Source organism: Centroberyx gerrardi, chromosome 18, assembly GCF_048128805.1.
Source record: "Centroberyx gerrardi isolate f3 chromosome 18, fCenGer3.hap1.cur.20231027, whole genome shotgun sequence".
In the NCBI taxonomy this organism is placed as follows: domain Eukaryota; kingdom Metazoa; phylum Chordata; class Actinopteri; order Beryciformes; family Berycidae; genus Centroberyx; species Centroberyx gerrardi.
In genome coordinates this window covers 16,089,103-16,111,251 of record NC_136014.1, presented here as the reverse complement: position 1 = coordinate 16,111,251, position 22,149 = coordinate 16,089,103, and the positions used below count along the sequence as shown (strand labels likewise).

The 22,149-nt window shown below is 41.4% G+C and overlaps 1 protein-coding gene and 1 long non-coding RNA gene across 2 annotated transcripts; both read left to right on the top strand.

Moving 5' to 3' along the window:
- The first annotated feature begins 5 nt into the window (after window positions 1–5).
- LOC139912602 (uncharacterized) lies at window positions 6–1,004 on the top strand. Its single transcript, XR_011784677.2, has 3 exons — window positions 6–56; window positions 492–538; window positions 641–1,004. It is a non-coding gene; the product is annotated as an uncharacterized LOC139912602 (long non-coding RNA).
- A 3,944-nt stretch (window positions 1,005–4,948) lies between these two features.
- vrtn (vertebrae development associated) lies at window positions 4,949–7,474 on the top strand. Its single transcript, XM_071909162.2, has 2 exons — window positions 4,949–5,260; window positions 5,699–7,474. Exons 1-2 carry the CDS (start codon window positions 4,949–4,951, stop codon window positions 7,472–7,474), a joined length of 2,088 nt encoding a protein of 695 aa, XP_071765263.1.
- The last annotated feature ends 14,675 nt before the right edge of the window (window positions 7,475–22,149 follow it).

Sequence of the window (22,149 nt, the reverse complement as noted above, 5' to 3'; positions counted from 1 at the left end):
TGTGGTGCTGACGGCGGCGGTTGCATTGTTTGTGGTGAACAGAAGAAGAGCGAGTAGTAAGTTCTCCTAAATACTCTGATGCTATAGACCAGATGTGGAGAAGTGGTTTCAGTGGAACATTGTCACATACTTCTGTGTTTGCACAAACCAACCCACATGTACACACACTCACACATGCCTGCACACACAGTTCCCCTTTACATAATTGTACTTTGTGTTCTTTGCAGTGACTTATGTAACGTGCTAATTTCCTCCCAGCTCTGTTACCCACAAGATGAGATTTTTTTTGCAATGTAAAATTTGATTACAAAATCACATGATTGCTGTGTCATGGGCATTTTTATGTATCTTGTGTAGCAAGTAAATAATCATTACAAAACAAAATAATCCTTGGACATGTGATTATGTCTAGTGTTTGTGATTAATAGTATTTTTGTGTTTGTATCAAAATATACATTTTAGGAATTATTGTTATTCCTTTATTATTTCAGATAGGCAGCTGTCTGATGATCCAGGCTACACAACCAATGCTGGCGATGTAAGTCAATTCTCTTTTAAGAACATACAGAACAAAAACCTCATGATGCACTTTGAACCACTTTGAAATTTGATGAGCGTGTGCTTGTGTGTGTGTCTTTAGGATATGAGTGCAGATGATGTCACCTATGCTGAAATTAATTTCCCCACCGACTCTGAAAGAGTGAGAGACCTTGAGTGTCAGTTCACTGAATATGCCTCTATCCGGACTGCAGCTTGAATCAGAATCTTCATGCCTGGGACCTTCAGTTTAACTGCAGACTGTTGCTCTGTTTGTCTGTTGTTTCTGTGTGTGTGTGTGTGTGTGTGTGTGTGTGTCTCAATATGTTGCATAAGTTATATAATGCACAGAATATGATAGCACAGTCTACTGTGCCTTTGAACCCTATGTGAGTACCTACTGTAACCTTGCACCACTGCATGTATTTGAATACTGTGAAACTCAATTAAAGTCTTTCAGAAGTTAATTATGTATTGGACATTTAATTTATATTTGATATTTTGCCTTATGACTTAGACATTAAGTCTTTTCTTAAAAAAAAGTGTTACGTATAGAAACAACTCCAAAAGGACACATCTCACCTCAAAACATTTCACTGAAAGCTTTTCCAAACATCCACTTGTTAGAATTGACGGAAAAGTTGTGTAAATAATGTAAATAGTAAATATGTAGTAAATAATAACTAAAACATAATGTGTCCATATAGTTTCTACATCTCTGTCTGATTTAGAATTAAACAGCGTGGTGAGAGGAAGGAGACATACTAATGTACACGTTTACAAAACCACCACAACTTATCAGACAGCTGGTTGTTTCAGTTTAGACTGAGACTAAACTTTCTGTGTGTTTCTTCCACTAGAGGAAGATGGAATCACATAATGGAGGAAATGCAGAGAATATATAAAAAAACATTCATTAATGTTATTTGCATTCTAAAAAAAAATATGCATGTGTAATATGTCAAAAAATGACAAACACACTTGATCCACCAACTGTTCTTCATTAAATCTGTAGTATTTTGTAAAACAATACCTGTAGAAAAGTAACAGTAGCTGTAGAAAGGTAACATTAGAATTTACAGCTTGATCTACCAACACTATTAGCTTCAAGAGTCAATTCAACCAACAATATCCTGGTGTTATATTTGATGACTTGTACTCCCTGTGGATTCAGTTTCCCTGGCAGTGTTGATGAGTGTGCTGATGTAAAACTCCTGCATCATTTAAATGTACAATGCCAAGTTCAAGAACACAATGCAATGAAGACCATCTGAACTTTTTCTTCTCAATCTATTTCTTTCTACCTCCCCCTACAAGTACACACACACACACACACACACACACAGACACACACACACACACACACATACAGCCACAGCAGGTGAGAGACTGCCGGAGCCGGTCCCAGTGTTGCCCTATTTGCATTTTAAATGCTTGTGGCCAGCCCACTCCTGTGTTCACAGTGCAGTGCAGCACAGCTAATCTACACACCTAAGGTGTGTGACTGGCCCCAGCCAAGGGTCTAAAGGGGTAGAAGAAAGGGTGAAGACACAAACACTGACAAGAGAAAGGGAGATGACTGAATGCAAACCAGTCCCTGGATAAGATAGAGGCCCTCAGTACATACCACATGAAAGAGTAATAGATATGCTGATCAGATTTTGAATTTTTTCATTTCCTTGTCTTCATCTTTCAAAAATGCTGTTTGTTTTAGGCTGTAAATTGAATGGAAGAGAGACAGAGAGAGAGAGAGAGAGAGAGAGAGAACAAAGCATGCAAGATTTAAATCATCGTTACTAGACAAGGCTCAGTTTAATGTCAAATACATATAAAACATGTTTTCATAGAGGGCTTCTGAACATGATGTTAATAAATACATATCAAGGATATCAAACATCCCTGACATCAAAGTGGAGCAGAAATGTATGATCAGTCTATTTGCAGTGTATTTATACAATATTCCACCAGCGTGACATGTGCACAAGGTTATTGCAATGAAGCAATGAATCATTGTGCCAATAAAATGGCATTTTTAGTTTAAACCAAAGGCTTTCACAGTGGGTCAGTGTGTCTCTTGACAATGAGTTAAAAAAAAAACTGGCTTTTAAAAGGAATAGGTGTGAAAATGTTGAGCTTGAGTTTTGCTCTAAGAAAAATGAATAGCATTTCAATGTGTTACCCTCTCTGACAAATTGTCTGCTGGCACTGAAGTCTCAGTGAGAAAAGATTCATCAGCTTTCCTAACAAAATAATAACATTTCAGAGTTTACAGTCTGTAGTGAGTTCAAGGTAATGGGGTGTGGGGAGTGGAGCGCCAACTCTAAACTCACTTCTTAATATTTCAGTTCAACAGACTGTTACCTGTAAAATGTTATTATTTTGTAAGGAAAGGTCAAGGACCGTGGAATCTTTTCTGACTGAGGGAAACCTCACGTCAAATTTATAATGTATCATTCACACACTGCCATGCTTTGCAACCAGCACATCTCTAGCCATATTTCAGATTGCTACTTCAAAAACATGAACAAATCCAAACTAAACTAGTGAAATTGCACCCACTCTTTGTAACCCCCCACCCTATCTCTACATAGCTGATAAGCTTTAAGTCAAAGCCTTGAACCCCACTGAACCAAGGCACCAGCTTGTCTGCCAAGTGCTTGGAGTGGACAGATCAGCGGGGGACAAATGCTGTTGTCCCCTGGTGTTTGTGTGTGTGTGTGTGTGTGTGTGTGTGTGTGTATTAGTGTGGGCAAGGCCATAGTGTTGGGGTCTAAGGTAGTGTGTGTGGGGGTTGGGGACTGTGACTAGGATTGTTGTGCGTGTGTGGAACAAAAGGCCTTGATTACTGAAATCCTGCAAAAGGCAGGAGAGGAAAGGTGTTAAAAGTGATACAGTGGAGAAACAAGCAGAGCTGCAGCCTTCCTCTCCTCTCATAAACCTCATCTCCACACCCTGTCTGCACATATCCACTCTCTAATCCACAAACTAGCCTTCATACTGTCTCTCCAGTACAGATCACATAAACAAGGTGTGACACTTTATTTGCAAAATAGTTCAATTTTGGAGAGTGATGTTTCCCCCTGCAGAACTCATGATTCTTTCATATTTTGCACTGGGAAAGATAAAGATGGCATGCCACTGTAACAGCCAATTAAGCCCTGTTGTTGCAATAAAAGTAAACTTAGAAAATATCTTTTTTCACAGCCACAGATGAATAAGGGTGGCTGATTTATGAGCCAAAAACAACCATTTATTGCACGTTGACGCCAAAGGAACTTGACAAATAACCTTGAAAATGAACTGTTGACATCTGGAGTTGGCTTTGGCAAAGAAAAGCGAGAACGTGTTGATAAAAGCCAAAGTACCGATACCTATAGGCCCCCTCGATGGCCCATGACACATTGGCTTTTGTTAACACTTCACATTGAAATTGACCCTGGCTGTAGTCTACTTGATGAGGTGCAGTGGGGAGGAGGTGTTTCTCGACCCGCAGACAAAAAGCGAATCGGCGATTGACAATTTCCTGAAGGGTGGTGCTGCTTATCACCTGATCTCCACTCGGACTCCCCATCGGACCGCAGGACATTTCGGAGCAGGAACTTTACGCACACAATGGACTAAACTAACCTCCGAGAAGGAGCAATATTGCCAAGTTTAAACTTTCAGACGCTTTGTTCGAAAGTGAATTTCTCTGAGACTCATATTCGTATCTGGAGATTCAGGTGAGCAAAGTCTTTATGTTTTAAATATTGTGTTTGCGCTGTGATTAGTTGAAAGTTGTGTTTTTTGTTTATGCGACAAAATATTTGAGTCCTGTTTTTAGTGGAGGAGCTAAACGTGATAAACTTAGCCAGTTAACTGAGATGTTTAGAATGACATAAAATAGGCAATTCAAGCACTCAATCCATTCTGAACACCTACAAACAAAACGAAGCGAATGTTGCTCAGCACTGCAGGGCAAATATTCTACTTAATGAGTTTGAAAGTTTGTTTGAATTAAGCTAAACCAATCAGACACGGTAGCTTAAATTGCCCCTTTCAATTAAGATTAAGTAGCCTATAAAATATTTTTGTGTAATTTTACTGTCCTTGGGTTCGATGTAATATAGCCGTGCTGTTCCAAGAACCAAACCAACAATTTTTTGAAATGTGTGAGGAGGATTTGATCTGGCTAGACAACCTAGATAATCATGGCTGGCTACCAAAACATTACCATGCAGGGTATTAATGTGTAGAGTTTTCCCCCTACATATCATTATGCAGTTTCCCAGTTGATCAACATTTTTCTACATTGTTCTTTCGGGGCCAAGACCACATTATTACAATTATTGGACCATTAGACTTCTCAAAATTATCTTTCAGTTTCCAATGAATGTACTCACTTCCATCTCTCACTGGATGCTCCCCAGGTATGATTCAGAGGAACGAGGTAGTGCTGTCTGTTCTGGGTGAGCTCCAGGAGGCCACAGAGAGCTCCGGCCTGGATGCCCTTACCAGAGTGGCCCTGGAAGTGGACCAAGTCCTCGCTCCCTTCCAGCTCCCCAGCACCCCTTGCCAGGATTTCCCTGAGTGGACAGGCATCGATGACATTGCCCATGGCCTGTACCCAGCGGACACCCCCGGAGACCTTCTGCCCCTCAACTGTAAGGGAGAAGGCAACCTGCTGTTTGATGCAGCCAGCATGCTGTTAGTGGGCACCACCAGCCTTAGCTTGGAGCTACAGGTGAGCAGTAATGGTTGATTTTCACTGTCATTCACCTAGAATGTGTAGCCAATTTAGACACCATACTTTCTACAGCAATCAACATTTGAATTGCTGCTGCTTTGCCTGAGAGAAAGTTCTTTGGAATTGTTTTTTCCAGCAATTAAGCTGCAAACGGCATTGAAGGGTACAATATCTGTGTTAAAATTTGTGTATTAATTTTCACATTACAATAATTGAGAAAGAATTTACCACATAGTCTGCTGTAGCACCAATACAGGATAGATGCATAATGGGAGACTTCTAAAATGACAACCAATCTAGAACCTTTAGCATTAACTCATAATTATGCAATCAGTGCTAGTCTCATGCTTTTTGGCAAATTTAGATTTTCTTTCTGTTTATATCCACTGAATGGTTGTATTAGCAATTTTAATCTATGAACATTGTCCCCCACAGGTAAGGACAGTTGTGGAGATGTTGCTGTGGAAGAGGTACTACCTATGTGGGATGATCGATTCTAAAATGATGCTCCAGGCAGTTCGCTTCAGTCTCTGTGCTGAGGAGTCTGAAGATATGCTCAACTTGCCCATAACTGTCCTAGAGGCCATCTTCGATGCAGATGTCAAAGCTTCCTGCTTTCCTGGGTCCTATGCCAACATGTGGCATGTGTATGCCCTGTCTTCAGTCCTGCAGTGCAACATCTACTCCATTTACCCCATGTTCAACCTCAAGATTCGACCCTATTTCAACCGACTCATACGCCCTAGGACCTGGCCCAAGAATTCAGACCCAGTGACCCTCCACATCATGTGGTCCGGTGAGCTGCAGTCTGGTTCAGCGTTCAAGCCTAATCATTTTGTTGCACTGGTCCAGGCGAGTGACCTCAAGTTTGGAAGTCCCAACAGCGATCAGAGAGTCTCACCCCTGAAGACTCTGGAGCTGCTGAACCAGGATTCGCAGCTGTCTTACTCCAGCCTGAAGGACAAGTACAACATCACCAAGAGGACCTTCTACCGCTGGAGGAGGCAGACCCAGGAGCACTGCAAAAAGTCAGCAGCCAGGTATGAGGCAAAGTACTTCCTGCAGGCCTGCTACTTGGAAGGCAAGCTCATCCCTCTGCACCAGTTCAAGGAGTTCTTCCCTGAGATCTCTAGGTCAACTTACTATAACTGGAAGCATGAACTCATGACCTCTGGAGGTAACTTCTCCACCACATCTTCCACCGGAGAGGTTAGTCCTGGGGAGAGCACAGAGCAGGAGTCCTGGTCTTCACCTGAGGCAAAGCAGGATGAGCCAGACCACCATGAGAGTGTGGCCAGTATGTTTGGCCTCAACCTTGGAAAGCTGGAGGGAGAGCGGGCCCAGAATGTGGCCCACATGCAGGAGGCCAAGCGGTGTCTGCAGAATTGCATTGCCATGAACACCTCCTTCCCCTTCAGGATCTTCAAAAGAAATTTCCCAGGAATCTCCAGATCAACCTACTACAACTGGAGGAGAGAAGCCATGCTGTTCAACAGAGGTTACAAAGCCACTGTTGGTAGCAGTGAAGACAGCTCTGATGCTGACAAGAGCCTGAGTCCAAAAAGTTTGTCACCAGTCCTGCCCAACACCATCCAGCCTGTTGTGCCCAGAGTGAAGATCTGTAGGCGAAAACATAGAAGTTTCAGGCTGGCATACATAAGTAAGAAACAGCTCAGAGATGCCGCAAAGCTACATGTTCAGAAGTCAAAATGGTCCCTGACGAAGTTCAAGCTTAAGTACCCGTCCATGTCCCCGTGTTTCTATTGGCTGTGGCGCAGCAGTCACAGCCGCAACAGGAAGAAGAAGATGATCACCCACAGTGTAGAGATGAACATACCTGAGAGTCTGGATAGCACCACTACAGAAATGGAAAACAAGATAATGGAGAGAAGGATGAATGGTCAGAATGCGCTCTATTTTGAAGAGAGCCCTAAAGGCCTGGAAGGCTCCACCATGACCTCCTTTGATGCCCCACTTTCAAAGTACACCCTTCCCAGCAAGGCACCAATAGATGAGCAAATGTTTGTGATGGATGTTGTGGCTCTGGCCAACTTCAAGGCCAAGGCTAAGCTATTCCTGCAGCAACGCTTTGAGGAAAAATCCTTCCCCACATTCAAGGAATTCAGATCGTATTTCCCCTTCACTCCACGCTCGACGTACTACATGTGGAAACGAGCTTTGCATCATGGAGTGTCACTGGTTCATGGATAAGTGCACAAAGTGTATAGCCCATAAAAATGGGTGCCCAGGAGCAAAATAGATGCTCTACTGAGAACCTTCTTAGCCCCGAAAACCTCATCTTTAGCTCTCCACCATTGCATTCTGTTGTAGACATATTAGATGCATATTCTTGACTTTGGCACAATGTTTTAATTTAGAACTGAATATTGAGCACATTGGCTTAACCTACTTCAACTAAGTAAAGCTCAACTAAATGCATGGTGCTCTACCCCCACCCCCACCCCCACCACCACCACATCTCACTCCTACCTCATGGACATTTGCACGTGTGTGAAAAGAGACTGTGTCATGGTTCCACTTAAGCCCTGCATGCTGCCCTACAGGCAAAAGGCAGTTCAAAGCCACTGGTTTCATGGCATTTTGTTTGAGGCTGTATTTTCTTCATTCCCTTTTAATCCCCTCAAAGCATTGTACTTGGGGTCCTTTCTTTTTCTGCTTTTGTTGTAGTGTAATTGTTCATGCTTAAATTTATGCTTTTTGTTCATTTGATATCAATCTGAGAGATTCGTAGTAGTTTTAGATTATTTGAATATAAAGAGGAGCCAGTGGGAAAACATTTCAGAGATGAGTTCACTCCTATTTGCTCAGGCATCTTTTGTAAACAGACAGGGTTTCAGTCCTTTTGATTATTGAATGTACACACGTCAGGAATTCACTTGGTGCATCAAAGTATATGTGGTTGTCTCAGGGTTTTGGCATTTATACTATCTATTTTAAGAATGCCTCATGTTTTTTCAGCTGGAAAGCAAAATTGTCAATCACGTGGTGAGTTTGGTTTGTAAAATACTATATTTGCACTAAAATATTTCCATCACACTATTGAATGTACTGTCATAACCAGATAGAGGAGAGTTTTCTATTACATTTGCACCTTCTGGTTAAGTTGCTGTGAGAGACATTTCTTCTCCATTTCTTGAAAATTGTTTACATTATTTCTTTACTTATAATCGACTTGAACATGTATGAGGATATTGTATTTTTTTGGTACAATTCTTCATTTCAAAACTACCTATTTCCTGTAATTATGGTGAATATTTGCCTTGATAAGCTATGTTTGTCTTTTTTTCCCCAATACGTTTTGGTAATGACGTTGTTTGTTCCAATGAAGTAGTTTGTTCCAGGTTGGTTTCTCTGCAAACAGACACATGCATGTTGCAGGACTGCCACTATAACAACCCTGCATATTTATTTTTCTTGTTGTCTGAGGTTGAGCAGAGTTGTCAGGCAACCTGCTTTATGTTCAATCACTAGGTGAGGCAATTTGTACTGTCAGGCAGAATATCAATAAACTACCTACTCACCCTTTGCTTAATTGTGGCATGGTCAATCCTCAACTCCTTTTGTGTACCTGGCAAAACATCATGCCATATTGTTGCTTCTGTGTGACAGTCAGTCTTACTCAGCAGTGGTTTATTTGTCAGTATTGCTCAGTTATGTCAGCTCAGTGACACAGGCCAACTCTGAGAAATTGTCATAGCCACTACCTGTTTCATGTTTCACATTGACAAAATGCAGTCATTGCTGTAGGCCAAACAACTGTAAAAGGCCTATGTAATTTTCCTGAATCAATGGGTCCCTCTTCCAAGTCAATGAGCCATTGTCCTGGCTCAACTGAGACCCTAATCCCTTTTTAAGCACATGTCTGGTTTCCTACCCCATTAGTTTCATTTTGATTTGAAATCCCAGTAAGGAAAAATTGACATTTTCACACATGAAATTGGCTACACCAATGATGACGCCAGTCTGCAGTACATTCTGACTTGGCCAGACATTTGTCAGGCCAAGTCAAGTTTATTTATAAAGCACATAAAGCAACAACCACTGTATTTATTGTGCTGTACAAACGATTAATAAAAAATGGAGACAGGGAACAAAGAGCAAAACTAAAATCACTTTGTATAACCACAGACAAACATGCACACACAGGCGGGTCAAACAGAGTCAAAGGCTAAAAAATGGAAATGGGATTTGAGACAAGTTTTGTGGTTTTTACTCACTGTCTTTTTTCAGCCTAGCCATTGTGCTTGTGCTAATGAAGGTAATGGTCAAGAGTGGGAGGGATGGAGGTAGAGAGAGAGGGGGGAGGGGTTAATTGTATGCATGGGGATAGAGGTGTTTGAGATAAGGCCAAGCACATCCAAGAATGAAGAGGGAGAGGGGGAGGGCTAGAGGTGCAGAGAGAGAAGGACGGGGGATCTGCGCTTGAGAGGCCATTGTCATAAAAATGAGTATCTGAACCATCAGCTTGATCAGGTGATACCACAGTGGAAACTAATTACAGCTACACTAATGTATTTGAGTGGATCTTTTGAGTAATGTTGCTCTAGTTGTCTGCCTTGTTTTTAATTGTTCTACATTTACTTATACTACAACTGTTTACACATTTACTTCTACCTGTACTTGAGTAAGTTTCATTGTGGGTGTCTCATAATTGATACTAGCATCTTCAAAACTTGGGCTGATATTGGTCCATCAAATCATTTGTAAGGACCAAACAAAACAAACAGAATTTTAGAACATGTAGAAAACCATAACAACCATTCATCAGTACTTTTTTTTTTTTTAGCAAGTTGCTTTTTTACTTGGGTAACTTTCCAGATAATTACGCTTAGTCTGACTTGAGCAAAACTTAAGTAACAGTTTTTATACTCTGAGCAAAGAACTGAACTAATGGTTCCTCTGCTCGAGCACACTGTCAATACTCCTGCCACCTACACATGTCTACCAGTGTCAGCTCCAGTAGCAGCCACATTTCATGGACTGATTCCAAATCTTTTAGTTTAGTCTGTAGATCAAAGTGTTTCAACAGAATTTATCTGATTGGACCGGGTAGATAAAACAATGAGTCCCTATATCTAGCCAGTCTGATCAGATAAATCAGATACCATTTTCTCTCATTTGGTAGACTGGAAATTTGTACTATTCCACAGTAATCTAAATGTTCTGCTCCACTTTGGCTTTATGGAGTAGGAGTTGAGGTGAAGTACACATATATTAGCTGGCATAAAACTGGAACACTTACAAAACTGGTGTCTGCTGAAGGTGATTCGTGTTTGAAGGATACATTTTCCGCTTTGAAATCAAGATTTGTCTGCTGTCCAACTCTAGAGTGAATATGGGAAAATGCCATCAAGAATTTTGAAACTCTGGATAAACTTTAACTTGCTATTATCATTTATAGCTCCTTCAAAGAACAATGAGCTTGGTATCTAACAAACTCAGAGGTTAACTGACCTTGACATAATAAAGAAATATTTTATGTAGTCTTAGGCTGTTGTGTCTTTGCCTGCGGGTTTGTCTGCCATCTCCATCTTCATTACTGTATTAGCTCTTACAGATGGAGCTCTCACTGGCACTAAGCTACTCTACATTGTTTATCTCAAAAATAGCATGAAAATAATGAGGGTTGGCAGGTGGGAGCTGAAGTCTTCAAGGATTAGCATACTGCAGTCAGTTCAGAAAGACTGAGCGATAAAGCACAGAGGCATCTCAAGGATGCCAAATTTCCTCAGTAAACAAAACAGACATATGGGACTCTTTAAGCTTGCAGTTTGCTGCCAATTACCTTGCGATGTGAGTAATGGCATGAACTCAGAGGACTTTTTCAGAACTCTGAAGTTTGACCTTAGTGCAGGTGAAGTCTACTTAGGAGTGAAATATGAAAATTATTTCTAGTTGAAAAAATTGAAATCTGGTGATATTTGTGACAGATTCAAATGAATATATGCACCCATAATGACTATGAATACTCATAAACCACACGATAAGCCTAACAAGACATTACAAATGTTTTATAAATGCACCATAAATGTACCATACTGGTCATAACAGTAGCTTCTGATGCAGTAACTACATTATATCAAACATGGCTGTAGCAACATTAATTGGTCATGAACCCATGATACATATCCAATGTGGGGAATATCCAGGGATGAGTCATGTTGAAGAGAGATGCAGATACTTTGTCCACTAGGTGGCAGTGGTTTACTTCACAGGACAGATTCCAAGGTTTTGGCTGCTTATTATGAAGAAGGTGAGCTCAGTCACACATACCTTGGTTTGGACACAAAATCAATCTGTTATTGCATGGCTCAGGGTGTCTAGTAGAGATTTGCTTGTGATAACTCCATTAATAAACATAATCCAACATCACAGTCAATATAGCAGAAACCAGGTACCGTGTTGGAAACAAATTGTTCATTGATAGATTAAGCAGTACAGCAAGAAGACAGATTAAAAAGAGGAAAAAAAGAGCAGAAGAAAGGAGAAATGAGAGCATTCATGAGCCCCTGCCGAGGCTTAATTTGTACCAGATCTTACCAGAATACAATCACCTTTCTTTTTCTGTGTAAACCAGGTTTTATGGCTATAAAAGTGATTCAATATAAAAAGAAATTGCATGACATCTTTGCCTCACCAGGCAGGATACCATGGAGAGCTACGGGTAAGATGGGAGCGACAAAGGTTTCAAGCTGGACCCTTGAGCACATGATACGTGTACCAGCCCTCCAAGCCACCAGGAGGACTCCTCACCATTCCTACTGTATTTCATAAAACCCACCCAATCTGACAAAGCTTTTGTTTTTCTCTCCCACCAATCAACACACAGAGTGGAGTTGTTCTGTGTGCAACAAGTGCTATTCTGAATCTACTGAATACATTTTTATGACCAGAAAGAGCTGAAAACCACATGGCAAGACACAGTAAGAACCCTTTCATTGAATATTTTGATCTGTATGACGTCAGTATGTATTAATGATCCCTTCTCTGGCACAGCAGCCAAGCACAGTGTCGTTTCAAAAGCAAATAACATGCATATGCAGGTCAGTGCATGGGCAGCAGACCTAATATTTGAGGGAGTAGGGCCTCATTCATGCTGTTTCACATCTACATGGGGAATGTTATCCTGAACCACAACAGATCACTTGTTCTGAGACTGTAATCCTATGTAGAATAATAACATGCATAGCTTTGTTGTTGATTCAGTGCCATGTCACATGAGGTGGCACAAACAGAACACAGAGCATCTAAGGGTTTGTCATCTTATGCAGATGCGTGTTTTTTTTCCAGGATTTCGGGGCGGAGCAACAGGGAAGTCTTGCTGAGTTTTAGCTATGGTATTCATAGAGAGACAATTTGACTTTATGATGAAGCTGACATGAATTAATTTCTCTCAAAGTGTATGGTCAGTCAGGTTGTGAATTGGGATTTGGGTTGTTCATTTCAGCAGAAGAGGCAAGAAGCATTTCGCAAATCTTCCCTAAGTAATGTGGCAGGTTTATACTTTGTTATGCATAATGCTGTGCCTGAGTAGGTCCAGACCTTGAGGCCATGCAGGGAATGGAGGTTTTTGTTAACGCAAACTTACTGAGGAGGAAAGCATTAGGCTGACAAACATTATTTACTTACTGCTGCCTCATATTGCTTGGATCAATTTCCTCTTACTTTTTCTCTGAAGTGATTTACTGTCGTTCTGCTGTTATTGTAGTCTCAAAGACCTCCATTCCTGCAGCAAATAAACCAATAACCCCCCCCCACACACACACACACACACACACACACACACACACACATACACACACACACACACACACACACACACACTACAACCACTGATCAGAGACCTGCACTGACAACTAAATCGATGAGTGACAACCCCTGACTTGTTTTTTCCTGCGTCAATTCTTTCACTCTTTGTTTGCCCTGAATCGATAATTCATGATGTTTTTTTGCTGATGAATGTGGAGAGAGACAGAAAGAGAGAGAGGAAGAAAGAGAGAGAAAGAGAGAGAGAGAGAGAGAGAGAGAGAGACAGAGAAGGGATTGGCAGTGTATTAACAAGAGCAGTCACTGCAACTCTGATCCCAGCCGTTGCTACTGCATCAGACCACATGTCGCCAGATGATAATCAGGGTTAAAGGTCGGGTAAATAAGGGCCCTGATGGTTAATCTGTGTTTGCGGTTATGTAATCCTGTGTGTTTGTTTGTTTTGCGGTCTTGTACAGTGCCACCACCTGTTCCATTTTGATTTGACACAAGCTTGTGAAAGCCAGAGGCTTGATCCCTCGTGGGAGCATCCAAACTGTGTTCCACAAGGCAGAACGGATACTGCTAACTTCAGTAAAGATGAATTAAAAGATAAGAAAGTGGGGGGAAAATCATCCATCCATCCATCCATCCATCCATCTATCTATCCATCCATCCAAACTGAAGTCTTACCCTAATGTAGCAGAAAGTGGGGGGAAAATCATCCATCCATCCATCTATCCATCCATCCATCCATCCATCCATCCATCCATCCTATCCATCCAGCCATCCATCCATCCTATCCATCCATCCATCCATCTATCCATCCATCCATCCAAACTGAAGTCTTACCCTAATGTAGCAGAAAGTGGGGGGGAAATCATCCATCCATCCATCCATCTATCTATCCATCTATCCATCCATCCATCCATCCATCCATCCATCTATCCATCCATCCAAACTGAAGTCTTACCCTAATGTAGCAGAAAGTGGGGGGGAAATCATCCATCCATCCATCTATCTATCTATCTATCTATCTATCTATCTATCTATCTATCTATCTATCTATCTATCTATCTATCTATCTATCTATCTATCTATCTATCTATCTATCTATCTATCCATCCATCCATCCATCCATCCATCTATCCATCCATCCATCCATCCAAACTGAAGTCTTACCCTAATGTAGCCGAAAGTGGGGGGAAAATCATCCATCCATCCATCCATCCATCTATCTATCCATCCATCCATCCATCTGTCTATCTATCCATCCATCCTGAAGTCTTACCCTAATGTAGCAGCTGTTTGGGAAAATATTCATTTCTGGTTTGTTCAGCAAGTTCAGGAGGTCTTCTCTGATTAATTGTTCCATTTCAGGATAGGCGGAAAGGAGATAATTGCCTGGTTTGCAAACATAAGTGCGTGGGTGTGATGCATGTGGGTGTGTAAGAGTGAGAGAGACAGAAAGAGGGAGATAACCAGAAGTGTTTCCCCAATATTAAGTTTGCTCTTGGTTGCAGCAGCAGCAGACATTTCCAGCTCACTAAAACCTACCAGGTTACACATCTCTTCTTTGCTACATGGTACCAGCTGTGTGAGGTGTTCGCTCTGAGCTCTGTTTTCAATTATAAATAGTACATTGTTTCATAAATATCAGTTGTGGAACCACCTCATTGGACAGAATGAACGCATAGACATGAAATTGTTCTCACTCTAGGCTTCCCTGTATCCCAATCCTATGATAGGCTGACATGCTGATTAGAGGCTCAGCCCTGGGAGCGTCCTGTAGGGCTTGGCGTTGCCGTGTCCTCCTGGGTGAGAACTGAAGGCCAGATAACCCTCCCTGTGTCAGAATGGTGGAAAAACGATCCTCTATATCCGCTGCTAATGCCCCCGTTCGATTCCCCGTGTTAATAAGAGAGCCTTATTAGTAACCTCAACCTCGCCAAATGAACCTCCCATAATGACCGTGCGAGCTCTATTGTGAGCTGCTGGGTGTATAGCGCAGCTGCTGGGTCCCCTGATGGCTAATGTCCTGGGTTGTGATTAAAAACACTGCAACCGTGAACCATGAACTCATTTCAGCGGACACTATTGTCTGCGGAATGAGAAGATAAGAGCTAATTGCTAGATTTTGTTTCAGCGCAAGCAAGGGAGAGCGGCGTGGAGGGGAATATCTATGAAGTGGGGGCAGGAAATTAGAGTTTGGGTAATAACTGGCTGTCTGCGGTATTAGCGACTCCCAGAAAACACTATAAATGGGAGCTTTTGCATTTGAGTTTTTTTTCACTCTGCACAACTTGATACTTGCGTTCCTTCCCTCCCGTCCTTAAAATAGAGAAAAGAAATTCGGAAATTATGCAGAAAAATAAAGGTTTCTCTCTTTTATGACATTCAAGGATACACCGCATGAAAACTGCAAGGCTAGACTTTGATTGTCCTGAGCTCTCCTTGCTGTACCTCCCAGTCTGCACAGTCAACCAGCCACTACCAGTAGATGTGACCTAGATAAGGGCTTAGGCAGACACACTCATTGATTTAGGTGCCTGCTGGTATCTCGTCAAATCATCCAGCTCTGCCGCCACTGCTCTCGGGCTTACACCTTTGAAAGAAGTTAATTGTTCTTGGAGAGTGTGTGGAGCAAAGAGCAAGTCCTGGATCAGGGAGGAGGGAAGCACTCAGCCAGTAGATAGTGCTGAGCGCTGTTCTGGGATCAGTTTGTGTCACCAGAATACAACACAATGAAAAGGTGGAGCTGTACTTGTCAGTGGGATGTTGTACATCATGATAACAATGTAGATGAAACAAAGCTCTCATCAAATATATACAGGAAATCCGATTTATTTGACTTATCAAATCATGCAAGAGTCCTTTGGTGAGGATGTTAGGTTGAATTACTGCTGTTATTTTAGTCATACAACATCAGTCAGACTGCTTCAGGGTCCTACCAATTAAAGGAAATTACAGAACTAAAAAGACCCGAGATGTGTGCCTGGGGGAGTACATTTCACCTACAGGCAAAGCATTTTACAGAAGTGTCTAAGTGAGAGCTTTAGTCTTAAAATGTGTGTGTGTGTGTGTGTGTGTGTGTGTGTGCAATCCTTACAAGCATTACAGGATTATTCTCTCCAGTGTTGCCACCAAAACGATCCATAACCAAGCAATAACTGATTAATGTAAATTGATTTATTATGTCCAACGACTTGTAAAATACACATATTGCATTGATCCCATCAAAAAAGGTTGGTTCATAAGTTGCCCTAAAGAACAGTTGACAGAGAAAAAAAATCCATATTTTGTTTCTGGTGCAGTTTAGTTCTGTTTTAATTAGGACATTCTTTTTTTAATCTAAAATCTTTACTTATTAGCCTACTGGGTGCATGAAGAAAATCAACAAAAATTCACCTTGAGGTTAATAAACTTTGATTTACTGTTATTTGTAGGATCTGTGCACCACAAAGAGAATGGATATGAAATCAGGCTGTGTATGAAAGGCTCATCACCAGAACAGACATATAACACACATATAAATACATGGAACGGTGGACCTAAATGAGAAAAATACACACACTCATCCCCTGTTTGTATACTCCCATCCGAACCATGTTGTTGAACCACATCTAAGCATCTATCTATTTTTGTTTGTCTGGTATAATATTATCTATGTCAATGCTTCTTCATTTGGTTGTCTCTACTGTCAGCAGCCTGTGAAGTTATGGATGTGATCATTTTCCAATTCTAATAAAGATAGAAAGATAGAAATGCTAGGAAATTAGCTAGTACCTTGCAAGTATCCAGAAGGGCTGGCTGTGTGTGTGTGTGTGTGTGTGTGTGTGTGTGGTGGTGGTGGTGGTGGTGGTGGGTGGGGTGGGGGGGGGCAGGACTGTGGAGCGAAGGATTGTCCCTCTCACCACGCTGAATTATAGCCGTGTCACTTCCAATCCAGTCTGTCATATTTCAGGCAGAGAAGTCCCAAATCTCTCTGTCGGTGCGCATTTGTTCTTCTGCCTGCTCTGAAAGCAGAATTCTTTGAAAGTGTCTGGAGAATTGGGTTCTATCTATTCCTTCTTTAAGTCACTAAAGAGGAAAAAGACTTAAACTTTTGCATAGTTGAGCTGTAGATCCGGGGTATGCGGGAAATATCAAACTTGGGAGAGCCTGTGATGTTTCTGATGCATCAGCAATGTGCTTTGGGGATGGGGAACTCACACCAAGTGGACCTAGGTGATGCTGGCAGTGTGTGGGCTGACACCTCAAAATATTATGGGATGAAAGTCAAGATTCCTATTGGTCAGGATACCTGCTGAGCACATGAAACACACCTACGCAGAGATCAAGGTAAAGAGAAATCACCCTGGTGTGTTAATGTGTGTGTGAAAGGGGGAAAAGATAGTGATAGGTGATGTGTGTGTGTTTGTGTGTGTGTGTGTGTGTGTGTGTGTGTGTGGGGGGGGGTATCTAAATGTACTCACTCCTAAAAAATTGAAGCCAATTGCAAAAGCAAAAGTAATTTTAAAAGTTACCTCTGTTCCAAGAGATAGTCAAGTGGTTAGGGCCACTGCTTCTGTCCTTGGATCAAATCCCAAAGAAACTTTCTCTCCTCTGTTTCCCTCTCTGCTTTCCAACTGTCTAAATAAATACAAAATGCCAGGTGGGTGAGGAGACTACAGACTCTACTTTAAAAAAAAAGTTATTTTCTACCTCTGATCCTCTGGTGTGTGTGTATATGCATGTGGGTTTCCTTGAGGTATTGCAACTTGAGCTTCAAGTCAAATTACTTGCTCAAGAGTACATCTCTAAAAATGCTCTAGTTTTTTGTCACTTTCGAACCAAAATCATTAAGATTTTGTGCATTTTCCAAAATCCTCTTCCCAAAAGTCAACATATTACCTATTTTGGCATGGTCCTTGGAAATGAATAGATGGATTGTCATTATCCCAAGGTTGGTTGGTCGTCTTTTAGCTTGTATTGTAACAAAGCTGTTGTATCATTATGGGAGGTGAAGTCCTGAATGGCTTTCACTGCAAATACCAGACCCCATCTGTTTTAATTTAGATGCCAAATCATTGTACTCACTACTGAAAAAAAAAGTCAAATTACTTTCCACTTCTGGGTGTGTGTGTGTGTGCGTATGTGATAGAGAGTCCTGAGTTACTGCGTATTTTGGTAACAAAGTTGGAACATTACCAAACTTACCCGATATTTTCATCTCAGTCCTAAACTGAAAACATTGCACTGTTTCATGGGCATCCAGGATACAGGATCCAGTCAGCATCTTTCACTGATATTATATCACCTGTTTGTGAGGGTCTGGCACCTCTCCTGGTGAGAAATATAGCCTAGTTACATTCATAAACTTTGCAACACATAAAAAAATTTAATTTTCCCTGCCCAAAACTCCACACAGATTGTAAGTGTATGTACAAGCATGCCTAGTGAGGAGGATGTAATGCAGAATGCAGTTTGATAGCACAAGGCTCAAAGGGTGGGAAGGGCACATAGGCTTGTCTTGTGCACTGATCTTGAAACAGAACTGATCAATAAAGTCACAGCGGAGGATTCCTCAGTTCCTAAGTTTACCTATCTACTCAAGTCGGCTCTTGTGCAACATGATGCCCATGCTGTATTGAGGCCAAAAGTAAATAAGGTTAATTTTGCGTACCATTAATACAAATACAAATGCACACAGGGGGAACTTCATTCAACTGAGTCTAGATCTGTGGCGTGCTTTGCTCTCTAAGAAACACCAGCAGTTCAAGCCATATTCTATTCAAACTGTTGGATAAGAACAACAATATTCCTCATGATCTATATCTCTGTTTATATCTACATCCAAAAATAATCATATCCGCATCTGTTTGGTTTTTCTTTTTTTCTGTATAAATGCAGGCTATTCAGACTCAATAGAGCTCCAAGTGACGAGGAGCGAACTTTGAGAAGGAGAGAGTCACTTTGTTTTCATTAACTGTAAATTAAATGGCATTTCCCCCGTGGGCCCTGACTTCAATCTGTCTTGATTTATTAGGCTGCGCGCTGCGGGAAACAAACTCAGAGGGAGCCGTACAACAGATGACCCACCGATCCCATGGGTCAGGTACTTCATTTGAATCAACCGGCTGTGGCAGCGCTGTGCGGTTGTGTGTCCAATGCGAACAGGGGTTATCCGTCATATTGACTGCGTTACTCATTATCAGTCAAGTGTCTGCTAGCGTGCTCACAGTCAATGAAGTCAGCATCCTATCAAAACCAATACTCAGGAAGATGTCTGGTCACAAGGAGATGGTCCCAGCACAATCACACACACATCTCTCTCTCTCTCTCTCTCTCTCTCTCTCTCTCTCTCTCTCTGTGGGTTTATGGCTTTTTAATCAACTCTTCTCACCACTACTCACTCTTCTGCTTCTAGAGGCCCAAGGCGAGGGAAAACAAGATGAGGACATCAAATTCAGAGCTTTCCGAAACCAAGTTATCACTCCATTCCAATAAAAATGACTCTGAGGAAGAAAAATAATAAACACTTGAAACAGGTTTATACGTGTAATATATTTTCAGGGCAAGAAGTAGTTTAGTATTGACAGGCAAAAGCTTGATAATGCAGAGCAGTTGAGTCGGAAGATGGTTAAGAGAATACACAAACTTGGCAAATAAAGTCTGTGTGATGAGAAGATTCAGCTTTATATAAAGACATCTGATTCTTAATGGACCTTAATAGAACTGTTGCCTGTAGTTACAACCTGATTTCCCCACAGAAATCATTGAAATTTCATCTCATCTTGTCTCGTCTTTTACCTGTTGAGTTGAATAAACAGTTGAACTGTGGGAAACGTGCCATGGAATGCTTTCAGCAATTTCAAACATACAAACAGGATAAAATTTCTTTTCATCCAGTTTGTTTTCCGTCTGGGTGACTGTGCCTTTCTAGTGCCTTTGTTTACACTGGGAGAGTATGATTTATTTGTGCTGCACATCCACTGAGGCACCGTCGTGAGTAAGAACAAAGAAACAACTTGAGTTACATACAAATTTAACAAGAAAAAGTAGTAATTAGTTTTGCTGGCTGTCATATATGGAAAGTAGAATCTCAAAATATTTATTTTTCCTCCCAAAGTCTGGACTTCAAAGCACTATCAGGATCCAGTATCCATAGTAAGAGATGCAAAGTTGCCATGAATAGCATCCTTTAAATGTCACTGAGGAGGATGGAGAGAGAGAGAGATACAAAGCTGAGAGAGCATCAACAGAAAAAAGGAGCGCTTGAATAGTAAAAAAGCCTATTGTTACAATCTGAGCAACAATACATGCCTCCACAGAAACCTCCTCATGAGTAAACCAAACAGCAACTCAAAGAAATAAAAGACTGTGTAAAATAAAAGCACCAGCATCGCTTCCTCATCCATTCCACAAAGGCGGAGCAGCCCTTTCATCCCTCTCACAGCAAAAAAAAAAAACGGAATATATTTTGCACTCATCTTATGAAAAGAACTCCATCTGAAGCCTTCCTGCTGAACAACAGTGGAATAAACCGCTCTGCCTCCGCTCACACTGATCCCACCCTCTTCCTCTATCTGTTCTTCCAGGTCTGACAGCTTGGCCTGACCTTGTACCCAGGCCAGCGGGCACACCATCCTCATCACTAGGGACGTGAATCTCTGCTTCTTAAACCAATTCAATATGACACAGGATGTCAGTGATTTAATATAGGAGAGATTTCTTTGTGCAGGTCAACAATTTGATATAATTGTGTTCATTTTTAATATGATCTGATCTAATCTGATACGATACAACACGATGTGATATGATGCGATACGATATGATACGATATGATACGATACGCTAAGCTATGCTACGCTGTGGTTCGATACGATACGATGCAATACGATATGATATGATGCGATGCAATATCATGCAGTACGGTACAGTACAGTACAATATCATATGATTCAATACGATTCAATATGATTCAATGTGATATGATATGGTTTGATTCAGCACCATGAGGAACAATGCAAAATTTACTTATTATCAGTCCTATTTTCAAATTTGATTCTATATATAGGGTGCGACCACTTCAGTGAAAGAGTCCAGATCATGATTTGGTTCCTTAAATGCATCCCAGTCAGTTGTTGCGAGACAGTCACTCAACCTGTCTATGGCTACAGGGGACCACTGTCTGATGGTCCTCCTACAGGGGTTTGATGTCCTTATTATGACTGGTTGAAACAAAAAACAAAACGTGGTAATCAACATTGTCCATCTATGGAACAGAAATGACAGAAGGCGGCAATGGTGCCTGATGGGGGAATGGCCACATGGCGGCTGGTGCCCGGCCCACACATTGGAAGTTCACTAGAAGTTTCACTAGATAGTATATTCCCCTCGATGGTCAATGGTGCCTGATGGGGGAATGGCCACACGGCGGCTGGTGCCCGGCCCACACAGTGAAGGTTCCACATAATGTTAGAAAGACCTTGGGTAACGCTTGCAGCCTAATTACAAACTAGTTAGACCGTAATTAGCAGGCTGTAAAATAACGCGTTACCTGACCTTGCTTGATCCTAAGATGCATAGCTTGCATCCAGGATATCGGCGAGGCCACATGGTGGGTGCTCCACCGGAAATTACAGCTGGTGTCTGGCTCTGTATCTGATGCGGCTTTCTGACCAGTTGCACATTTTCCTGTGACACATTATGTACCTTTGTCCCCAGCATTTTATATTTTTAAACTTGATACACTGCAAGAAATATGAAAATCTTATAGTTCGCCCCACCAAAAAAAGAAAAAAGAAATGATAGGGTTAATTAGTCCTAACCATATACAGCATCCAAATAGAACCACTGTGGAAGAGTTTCTGTAAATTTAGTGAACCAGATTGCAATGACAGAATAAAATGCAAGACACAACGTCTTATTTTTTGTTTGTGATTGACATTGCAATGTTTTGTTTGTTGCAAAGCAATTGTATCAGTCACTAATTGCAACAACAAAGTACAGGAAACTTCTGTCATGGTGTTTGACTTCAAATGGGTTGAAATGCATGAACACTTCCAAGCTGTTAAGTCATTCATCAAATACTCCCACATCACAGGAGCGCAGCATAAGCTACATCCACATTCACA

What these genes read in the sequence shown, in the direction of transcription:
- vrtn (XM_071909162.2), top strand. Translation starts at nt 4,949, where the DNA reads ATGATTCAGAGGAACGAGGTAGTGCTGTCTGTTCTGGGTGAGCTCCAG. An exon ending in GCCTTAGCTTGGAGCTACAG is followed by an intron (nt 5,261 to 5,698) that starts GTGAGCAGTAAT and finishes TGTCCCCCACAG; the next exon opens with GTAAGGACAGTTGTGGAGAT.